This window comes from Magnolia sinica, chromosome 5 (assembly GCF_029962835.1).
Source record: "Magnolia sinica isolate HGM2019 chromosome 5, MsV1, whole genome shotgun sequence".
Classification (NCBI taxonomy): Eukaryota; Viridiplantae; Streptophyta; class Magnoliopsida; order Magnoliales; family Magnoliaceae; genus Magnolia; species Magnolia sinica.
Window position 1 is genome coordinate 49,487,353 of NC_080577.1, and position 12,022 is coordinate 49,499,374.

Consider the following 12,022-nt stretch of genomic DNA (forward strand, 5'->3'; position numbering starts at 1 on the left):
TTAGGAACTGCCAGCTGGTGCCCTCCTCTTTCGGCCTCTACCAGAACTCTGATCTTAGGTCCTCTGGGTCATATCCCAGTCCTCCTCATACACCAACACTCAATAGACGACCTGATCGAACGTCTCCAAGCAATGACCCACTACTCGACTGCGGAGAGCGGGACGCAAGCCGTTCTAGAAACGGCGAGCTTTCCTCTTCTTGTCATTGGCGAGATAAGGAACAAATCTGGAAAGAGCTAAGAAATGGGCCTCATACTGAGACACCGACATATCTCCCTAAACTAGAGTCTCTAACTCCATAGCCCTCTACTCCTGAACGTGCTTGGGGAAGAACTTCTAGTCGAAGCGGACCACGAATTCCTCCCAAGTCCAAACAAATTGAGGCCCAGCCATCCTCGACATTGATGACCACCAATACCGGGCCTTGCCCTGCAGAAGGAAGGTAGCTAAGGAAACTCTCTGATCAGCCAGACATTGCATAGTGTCGAAAATCCTCTCAATCTCGGTATGCCACAACTCGGCGGAAGAAGGGTCATGCTCACCCCTGAACCTCGGGGGATCATGCTACCGGAACTCACGAAATATCGCGCTCACACGCGGCAAGTCAGACTGCATAGGAATCTCAGTGGCAAGTTGACGGGACTAAAGGATAGCAGTGACGGCCTGCATCATCTGTTGAAAATGCTCAACCCCAACCAAAACCGTAGGATGAGCAAGAGCGGCACTCGCCTCAGGTGGAGGCACGGGTGCGGCAGAAAGAGCTGGAGCCTCAGAAACTGGAACAGCAGGCTCGGGCGGGGAAATAGGCACCACAAGGGGCAGAATCAAGACCTCAAGAGCTGGGTCCTCAATAGCGGGAGCTGGATGCGCTCGAGTAGAACGGGTCGCTGGGGTAGGATGAGAACCACGGCCAGGGGCACCACAGCCACGGGCACCATGACCACGAGCGCCCCCTTAGGCGGCATCGTCTATAGAAGAACAAGGACGACGACGCGTAAGGTCAGAATATTGTAGACTCAAACGAAAGGAATGCTCTTGAGACACTACTTGGCCTAAGCTCATAGCAGATATGCAATGTTATCCCAAGTTATTCCAAAATTACTTGTTATGCTCTGATACCAACTCCTGTCACGCCCTAGACTCAGTGACCAGACTCTCAAGGAATCCGATAGCCGGTTCCGACCGCAACAGCCTCCATGACACCCCATTCTCGGCTCCTAACATAGATTCTGATCCTGAGATCATACAAGGAGAATTTTCATATCATAATTTCAATCCAACTGAGCTTACCCAAGATCATAACAAGTAAATCTCATAAATAAACCAAGCAACACACTACAAAATCCACTATGAATTTAAACTTTACAGGTACAAGGCTCAAAAGGAAATACATAATATAGAAAGAAGCGAAGAAAATGTCCGCAACAGGTCCTCAGCTCGCACTGATCTAATCCACAGCTCCTCCGCTACTATGCTGACCTAGGATCTCTGCCATGCATCAATCGTGCATAAGCTTATAGAAAACTTAGAGGGTAGTGTGTGTGATAATGGTGTTCAGAAGAATAAGGAGAATGCAGAAAGAGCCAATGAATAATACCAACGCCACTAGCCATATCGAGGCTAAGCTATGAATGCAGTAAGTTGCACTAAGGCTATACAATGCAATACATGAGTACTGGATGCCATACTAAGGCGATGCAATATAAGGCTTATACAGTTGATGCAAATGTAATGCGAAATAATGCTAGTTCTCATATCTAATCCACGTATCAAGTACAATTCTATCATAAGGAATCCACTGGGGTTAAGTACACTGCTGGATGATTGTCACTCTGCAAGACCCGCACAGTCAAACGAGCGTAGGAGACCTCACTACCCGCCCGTGGACAGCCAATCACCAGCGAGGCTCGATGGTAGCGGACCCATTTCACGAGCTGGTCAAACTTAGCCTAGCTATGCCCCCTCACTTAGGCGAGTAAGGCCAAACCCCATCCCAACAGACCTCGCAATAATGGGAGTCGCGGCCTAATAATATAAGGCCCTCGTGCACTCATGTTTTTCACTCGATCTCGGCGTTGAGGCGTCTCCTTGGTACTGTGGAAGTTTAGGGGCTTTCACTCAGGGATATCCTATGCACCCCAAATGCTCAAGAATCATATCCTGTGTCCATGCACAACCATCTACAATATCTCTATGGCGGCTACAGCCCTGATGAAGTAAGGGTAAATATCCATATGCCATGTAATGTCGGATGCATGAATCACACAATCAACCATGCATCAATCCCAAGCATCCACCGGGCTCAAGAGGGTAAACTCCATCCCTTGCGGAGATACCAACATATCCTACACAATGGCACAACCATGGCCAATCATACCTCAACTAAGCATGCATATGATGCATATGAGAGTGGGCTATGAAGATGAATAAGGGTGCCAATGAGGTGAATGAGAAGATATACTCTCTACCTAACCATGAAGTGTCTAGGTACTGAACCAATTCCTTATGAGGAATACAACCTCTATTGGGGGCCCATTTACCTGGGGTAGCTCACGAGACTAAGCATACAAAGTTAGGGCCTAGATAATATGGAAACGGGCCTAGCAAGGGACTAAAGTGGGCATTCAACCATACTTAGCAACTAATGGACCTAGAGGGGTCCAAATGGGGACTTTCAACCACCATTGCCCCAAGACATCTAATCCACAAACCACATAAATATAAGGCCCAAGGCCCATGTCCAAACCATGTGCACATAGGTCCCACAAAAGGCATGAGGAAGTAGGCCCAATACTACCTCTAACAATCATGGCCCAAGGAGGGGAACAAGGCCCAAAGCCCAAGTCCCATTGGCCACAAGACCCATACCTTTAGGTGAAATTAAGGGGCAGCCCATGGGCACAAATACATGGCCCAAAAATAAGTCTAAGTTGGGTGGAATGGGCCCCTTTACATCAGCCCAAAAACTAGCATATTTAAGTGGGCAACCAAGGGCCCAAAACCACCTTTATCTAGCCCACAAGTCCATCTAAATGGTGGAAATCAGCCCAACATATGGCTGGGCCAAGGTGGGACGTTCCAACCTACTTTGGGCCAACTAGGAAGTCTCGAATATCTGGTCATACTTGGGTCCACAAGGACCATAAAAAGGGGTAGCCAAATATGTACTAATCAAGCCCCAAAAAGGGCACTAATCAAGCCCAAAATATTGCTAAAATGGGTGTGCATCATACACCCCAACTTTCTCAATAAGATGGGCCCCACATCTCATACAATTGAGTCCAAAACAATATTCATTTGGGCCCTTACTGAATTTTCAGTCCATCAACAATTTGGGCCTGTTGAAGCCCATATACTTATTAAAACATGTGGAAAATATTTCCATAAGGGCCAGCAATATTTACAGGGGGGGCCCCACAGATGGAGAAAGAGGGTGGTACACACGAAACAGGTGGGCCTGTTGCTGGGCTGCGGGCCCAGGAGCAGCCATGGCCTGGGTGTCCCAAGGCCTGGACGTCCTGGCCCATACACACATCAAAGTGGGCTCCACACATCCATGAGGTGGCCCCACATGGGACGTCCACTTGGGGTGGTCCCACACTCCACGTGGGCCACCACAGAGCGGGGAACGGCGTGGACACAAAACATACATCATGGTGGGCCAACCCATGGACAGTCCACCATGCTGGACGTCCAGTAAGGGACACTGGTCCAGTTGGTTAGCCCCACATACATGGTCCACATGGACCTCAGATACATTAGAGGTGGGCCCTAGTAAACATACACAAGTCCAGCTGGGCTGGGGCCCAACATCAGCTACAACTCAAGAGGACAGAAAGGTAGCAGAAAATTCCAACAATGTATGTTGTTGTACTAACTTTGGGCACTCCAATGGAGTGGTCCAGGGCCTTTAAAAATCTGAAAATTTAGGGCAAAGGTCCCCCATCATGTATACAATAAGGGAAAGTCCATAGAGATGGCCCACCATCAGAGAAAATATTTTTAAATTATGGTTTTATGTGAGACAATGTTGCTGAAATTTACTACATGAAAATCCAGAAGTATACCCACATTGGCCCACTCTTTTAGAGAGGCTGAAATTAGGCATGCTTATAGGTTGGACACACACCTTCAAAAGTCATATATTACTTGGTACAAAACTCCCCACCAAAAGCCCCAAAATCTGGCCTCAATTTGATCAAAAAAATTTATCCAGACAGTTCTAGACAGCAACATAAAACTGAAAAGAATTAAATATAAACATTAATTAAAATAGGATTTAATCCCAGAAAATCATGGTATGGATCACCCGAGTGGGCCCCACACACATCCAGACCTTCGCCAATAACAAAAACCCCTTACATGTACCCCATTTAGGTGGATTTTTAGGGCCACATGTCCAAGGTGGACTATCATGAATGTCCAACCTCCATGGATGGTCTGAATTTTGTTGGTCCACAAGGTACGCCACACACACATGATCAGAGGTTATCTACAAGGGAAAAATAAAGATCCGGCCACAAGATAAGGGTCCCCGGTACATTGAGGCCCTTCCCTTCATCACACATGCATATACATTCCATTATACAAGATACACAAGATATACATGGATCATAAGATTCTTACTTGGGATCTATGGTGGAGATCCAATCTCCATCAATGATCAAGTGTATAGATGACCTAAGAATCCCTGATCAACAAAAGAAAAGAGCCTGAAGGGATCCATGGAGAATGGTCCCTTACATGCACATGCATGCAATGTAGGATAGGCTACAAGCCATATCCATGGAGTCTTGGGGCCACTACCATCTCTTGATGGGCCCCACATACTCCAATCATGAAAAGAAAAGATGGAGAACATCCAAAATATAAAGAAATCGAAAATAGAAAATACATGTACCCACCTGTAAGGATCAAATCTCCAAATCTACATCAACATGATCTCTATGCTCTAAGGATCATGAATCAATGGCCTAGATGGGTTTGTAATGGTGAGATGGAAGGGAAATAAGGGAGAAAAGGGGCTGAAAATGGAGGGAGATGGGCTGGATGTCCAAGTTTAGCAAGGAAGGAGAGAATAGGAAATGAAAGAGAAAGGAGAGAGGGAGAGGTAGTTGTAAATGGGTTATGATAGCATGTAAGGCTTTGGGAAGAAAAAAGTAATGATGGATTTTCTTGTTTAGAGAAGCAATGATGGGTTTTGGGGGAGAAAACTCATCATGAGTTGCTAGGCTCTAGGTAGGCTAGGTAGCTAGCTAGGGTAGCCTTTATGGGAGAAGGTGCATTAGGGTGAGCCCTATGGGAAAACGTGTACACCCTACTAGGTGGGTCCCACCAACATGATCAAAGGCTCAAAATGATGCGCACCTACATCTTATGATCTACAACTCAAATGGACGCACGGGACACGGCATCGGAACTACGGGGATGATGCGGACAAGATGACATAAGTTTCGGGTTGATCCGAGTCAGGTCAACATGACCGAACTCAAGGACGACCGCAAACACTACCCGAAGGTCGCGGTCAATGGATTCAACCGGTAGACCGCTGACTCCAGCAAACGACATGCAAAAAGCACGATCCTTATAACATGACAACCAAGAACTAATGTGCATGGACCCATGTTCCTTTGTCTAGGTCGTGGTTTTGAATACATGAAGGGTCGTGGTTGTCACTGTCGGTGGTCGAGGTTTGATTCCTTGGAGGGTGGAAGGTTTGAAAACATAAAGTCGTGATTTTCTACTATCAATGGTAGAGGTTTGATCGAGGTGTGGCCCACAGTAGGCACCCTTCACGTGACAAGAATCTTCTTGACTTTGATCTTCCTTTACCTTATCAAAATGCCTACAAAAAAAATAAAATACGGACCTCGTAGTGGAAAAGAATTTCAAACGAGGACGAACAACGTCCCTCTCTGGTAGTTGGTCCTTGGATTTTCAGTTTTCTATGAAAACGAAAGAAGAAAAAGAAGGTTTGTAAAAGGTGCATGTGAAAGGCGACATTCGGCCCTTCCAAGCACATATTCTTCGGTATTCGCCGGGGGAGAACGGATTGACTACTCCCGCTGTCACCAGCCATGGACCCAACCATGACGTATGTGTTTTATTCATTCTGTTCATCTGTTTTTACAGGGGAAGGCACTATCGTTCATCTGTTTTGACAGATCATTTTAGTGTTTGATCCCAAAAATGAGAGGGATCATTTTAATGGTCTACGACGCTCATTCAACATTGTTTCCTGTAATGTGCTTCACTTGTGGTTGGGATATACCTCGTTTTTGGTCTCATATCATAAAATGATCTGGAAAAATATATGGACGGCATGGATGAAACACATACATGGTAGTGGGTCCCAGCGACCACCGAGAACCAGCCATTGGCTAGCAACAGGGGGAGTAGCCGATCCATCTCTTTCTCGGGTGTTAAAGCAGCGGGTGACTTTTAATTCACTCAAGAACCATACGACTCCTAGACCAAGGACAGAGGCATTTTCGTCTGAAACAGTCTTCAAAAAGTTTTCAAAGGTCACTCTTAAGATATATGGAATGGCGTAGCTTTCTAAGTAATTGACTCAAACTTTGAGGACAGTACGGTCAATTTACCCCAAAAATTTCCCACCAGATAAATGATCAATGGATTATATTAACTAAAGATGGGTCTTACATTATACTTCTGTTTGAGTCAAGAATCCAAAGATGGGTAGACGTTTCCGTCAAGAATCCTGGAATCATCTGGATTTATGTGATACTTTGAAGTGTCTGATGGTTGATACAGCATACATCAACTCAATCTAAATCATACAAATTGCAGGGTCCACCGTAGATAGGCCATGATCCAAAAGTCGGACCAATTGAACAATCATAGCCGATGATCGATGTGACTATTTTCATTTAGACCATCCATTAAATGTAAACCAATCAGCTACATCCAAACTGGCACGTCATTTGTACGTTTCAGATTGTGTTACCTGGGCCCCACCTGTACAATTTCTTAGTGCCTGTAAATCAACCCTCAGAGTCTGCCGGAGTAAGAAAAATTCTCTCTTTTCCACTGTTTGATTTAACATGTCTACTTTTAGAGAGAATATCGCCTGCAAACCGTGTGCAGAAGTGGGGCCCACTCTCAATCACCGTTTATTACCATCCAAACGAGTGAAGAGGCCAATACACCAATTTATAAGAAATTAGAGATAAGTGGTATTATTTAGTGCACGGTTGAGTCTTTGTAAAGTCTATATAGAAGTAGGGCCCATGGTTCAGTGAACCAAGCCGTTGGTATGGTTGGAATCGAATCCTAGCCATGGTTATATGATCCCAAAATCAGATTGGTCAGCTTAATTCCCTACTATGTTTGTAATACAGTGGTACATTGAATGGATATACCCACCATTATTTGAAACTACTGAAAATAACACATGTTATATCCAAACTGTTCATCTGTTTTGTAACCTCATTTATGACATGTGCCTAAAAATGAGGCAGATCCAAAACTTATGTGGCCCCAAAGAAGTTTTCAACGGTAGGTATTCAATCCTCGCTACTTTCTATGGTGGGGTCCATTTGAGCTTTAGATCTACCTAATTTTTTGGCCCATGCTCTAAAATGATCTCGAAAAAGGGGTGGACAGTGTGGATATAGCCCACACATCATGGTGGGACCTACACAACTTGCTAACATTGAGTGGAATTGGCATGGGACCCAATGCAATTCCATATAATCTAATTCCAAGCTTTTCCATTCTTCCCAAACATTGGGTAGAACTGTCACGGACCAAATGCAATTCGATCCCACCTGATCACATCTAATACCATGCGCCGTGGAGACGTGTCTATTGATATAGAACTGTTTGGCTACTTTTCATCTCAACCGTCCACTAGAAGTCGACCAATCGTGTGGGCATTCGTTTATGATCCATATTTAAATTGCAGCCCGAAATTTCTACGGCTTAATTCGAGTTACTTGCATTCCAAGTGTGCAATTTATAGATACCTGTGTATCATGAAGCACCACAGTCTTCCAGTGCAACAAAGTTTTCCTCCATGCATGTGGGCATCACGTGGGTAAAATACAGCTTAGCACACACAACAGAGAGAGAGAGAGAGAGAGAGAGAGGGAGGAAATACTTAGCACACAACAGAGAGAGACGAAATACTTAGCACACACCAGAGAGAGAGGAAATGCAACTTAATTAGCACACACGCCACAGACACACACACACACACACACACACACACACACACACAGAGAGAGAGAGAGAGAGAGAGAGAGAGAGAGAGAGAGAGAGAGAGAGAGTACTGCAATTCCTTTCATCTTAAGGTTGGGATAATACAAAGTACAAAAGATAAGTGCAACTACAAGTTGTCAAGGAAGAAAAAGAGAGAAGAAACTATGTTGAGGAAGAGTAAGGAGGAGCACATACAATACAAGCCAAGAATAGTATGGCCGAGGAAGTTGCATCTTCCTCCCCATTGATACTACTCCTCTTGAATTTGCTACTCTTCCCCTTATTGCAATGCAACACTACCCCATCTTGCTTATTCTCCCTCTTGCCCTTCACCTCATGCTGTTGTTGTTGTTGTTGTTGTTGTTGATGCTTCATGTTCATCAGCCCATGACTTCCAGTGCTTGATTCCACCACCCTTGCCACCATTTCTCTCTATGTGCCTACAACAAACACCTATACAAGCTGTGCAGGGAAGGATATACACATGACCATGTATTTATAGGTGTTATATTCAGGAAAGTGCCCCTGGGGATTTAAATTATTAGTAATTTGCCATTGGGTTGCTTTGTCTACTTAATATATGACATTGAGCTTTGATAAGCCCACACACATGTGAAATATCCAAGCCATCCATCAGTTGGACCTCGCCCTGTAGATGTTACTGTACAAAGATAAATGTGGTCCATTTATTAGATGGATCATGATGTTAGAAACAAATTGATGGGTTAGAAATTTTTGGACGATATTTCTTTAACCGTACATTTGTTCTGTTAATTGTGGCCCACCTGAGTATTTGAACGATCTGATTCTCGGCATAGGGAATCTACTTAGTGGTAGCCTTCTGATGGATGGCTTGGATATCTTACATATCCTCTCTATGACAGGCGTGTCTGAATTAGTTGACCTGTACACGCGTGTAGGATTAGCAAAGTTGCATGACATCTATTGGTCAAGCTGAATTATAGAAGCCTTCACCCGAGGCTTTGTGCCAGATTCCTGCTTTCCAGTTTTGAATTCTAACTAATGGGGCCATCGTTCAGTGATCCGGACCATTGGTCTATTGCATATCGCTGTGGGTGCATCCACCCAAAAAAAGTCTCCTCAGTTGGATATTTCTGACCCTTCAAGTTGTGGTCTACGGATGAATAGTTCAACATTCAATCCAAAGAAAGAATGGTTGGCTAGGATCTTCCAACCACGAAGAGCTTACCAGCATCACTGTCCATTGTGCGAGCCAAAAAACGAATGATATGCATTCCTCAACCAGGGGTCCAGTTGTAAGAACTGAAAATTAACCCTTGTATAATGTACAAATCCTCCGCTCCAGGGTCCTATATTTCTTAGTCTAATGAGAAACGATTGCGTAGAGTCTAAGCTGTATCATAGGTACATGGAATAATAGCTGTTTCCTAAACAATCTAACAGTTATCATAAGATCTTTTCGGTTAGGATCATTCATCAGGCCTGATTTTCGGGCTTTGGTTCATACATAGTGGAGCACACCAGATTAGTGGTCTAGATCTTGTGCACTTATGATATTTGTCACCATCCTATAATCAGGACCGATGATGATGTGGGCCATGTCCAATAAATAGGACTCATGATGGCGTGGGCCATGTTCCTCAAAACTAGTGAATGGCTAACAGTGTTTGTGATGGAACCCAAAGAGGATATGTGCATGAACTGACAGGCCTTGTCTTGAGGAAGAGCTCTTTCATGTGCAATGCCATGTGAGCATGTGTCCTGACTCACCCTATCTCGTCTCTCTCTCCCACTTTCCATGCTGACCCTCCTCCGCAATCCCCAACATCTTTATTTCTGTTAAGGGCTCTCTTGTCCATCTCGATGAACTATCCATGGTACATCGCACCTCATTCTCCTCTGATTTCTTAATGTTCTAGTGAATCTGAACCGTTCCAATGTATTTAAAATCCCAAATAGGAGTGTCAAAAGTAACGTTACTCGAAAAAAATTTCATAACTGATGGTTTTTGTTTTCACCTTTCATTTGTAGGGCACGGGTAAGTGATCTATGATTGGCCAATGACTATTAATTTTCTACTGTTGGGCATCCATGCTAAAGCCCACCAGAAGGGAAACTCAATCAACCGATCGAACCGCTTTATGTACAGAAGTAGGTCGCAATAAAATAATGCTTAGTCCATCGTGGTGAACAAACGAAACCTCCTTATCATATTTCCCAAGTCTTTTGTTAAGTTGTAGTGTAACTATTGTTGTACTCTATCTATCTATCTATATATATATATATATATATATATATATATAGCATTCATTTAGTTTTTTTTTCCCTTCAAATTAATTCACTCACTCAGGCATTCTTGTCTGCATGTGCCACATGTGCAAGATCCAAGCCGCTTATCAGGTGTGCCCCGTCATGTAGGTGATCATGCAAAAATATCAACAACCGTGGCCAAATATTAGCCAACTGGCCAATTCAAACTACGTGCACACACTTGATAATTTGACCGGTATGAATTTTTGGGAGGGGCTTCTACACGGTAGGGATTTCCTGACAGACATGTTGGATCTTGCACATGTGGCACTTGTTGGAATGTGGGCTTCAATGTGGATAAGCACGTGTAGAATGAAATCAGATTGCCTACTGAGCTACGCAGTACACTTATATTATACTGAGTAAGCTCTGTTGGACCCACCGTGAATGTATGTGGTTTATCACACTGTCCATCCGTTTTTCCAGCTCATTTTATGCGTTGAGCCCAAAATTGAAGCATATCCAAATTACAAATGGACTACACTACGGTAAACAGTAGGAATAATGATTTATATTGTTGAAACATTCCTAAGGCCCGTAGTGATATTTATTTATCATAAACCTTTTCGCAATATCACATAGTGATGATGAACGAAGGTAAAACACAAATATCAGCTTCATCAAAAGCTTCCATATACCTGATGCATAGTCCTTGCTCTTGCTCCAGTGGTAGACTCTTAGGAGTTTCAACACCTGGTCAAGGGTTCGAGCACCCATGGGTGGTGAAATTCCGCTAAGGCGTGAGTGTGGTGGTGTGTGTACGTGTGTTACAAAAAAAAGGAAAAAAGAAAAAAAGAGCTTCCTTAGCCTTAATAATTTTTCAATAATAAGGGTTTATATCACACTTTTTCTTGTGGTGTGGTACACTTGAGATCTAGATATGCTTTATTTTTAGGATCAACACTAAAATTATCTGCTAAAATAGATGGACAAAGTGGAAAAAATACATAAATTACAGTGGGCCCCACAGAGTTTGCATAAACATACTGAGTTATGCTTCCATGTAAAATTAGCTAAAGCCTAAATATAATTTAGGTTCCCTAGAGCCAACTTGAGGTATTGTTAGGGTCTGTGGTCGTTGGATTTAGGATCATGTTTTAGTGTGATCCAAACCGTTGATAGAAGGACATGGACAAGAATATCGGTACCTCAACAACCTTTAAGAAGATCCTAAACCTTCGACCAATTGCATAGAAAACAATGATTAAGAAGACGACCCATGTAGGAACAAAGTTAAAGTTAAATGACCATCATTTAGGCCCTCGCCAAACTAATTATACATATCTCGTTTGTCCATTTTGTTAGTTAACCCATAAGTCCTTAAATCTTCCTTACTGCCTCTACTCACATTTGTTTTAGCCCTTCCATTTACCTTTAAAGCTTGACTTGGACCAACTTACTTTTTACCAGTGCAATTTTTACCCTCCATTTTACGTGACCACAATATCTAACTCTATTTTTCTTTTTTTCTTTATTTATTTATAAGAGTTCTATAAAGCAGGCTTAA

General features: G+C 43.5%; 1 protein-coding gene across 1 annotated transcript; it reads right to left on the reverse strand.

The window, feature by feature from the left end:
• Nucleotides 1-642: 642 nt before the first annotated feature.
• LOC131247039 (uncharacterized) lies at nucleotides 643-8,649 on the reverse strand. Its single transcript, XM_058247482.1, has 2 exons — nucleotides 8,424-8,649; nucleotides 643-887 (listed from the first exon to the last, which is right to left on the reverse strand). Exons 1-2 carry the CDS (start codon nucleotides 8,647-8,649, stop codon nucleotides 643-645), a joined length of 471 nt encoding a protein of 156 aa, XP_058103465.1.
• Nucleotides 8,650-12,022: the final 3,373 nt, after the last annotated feature.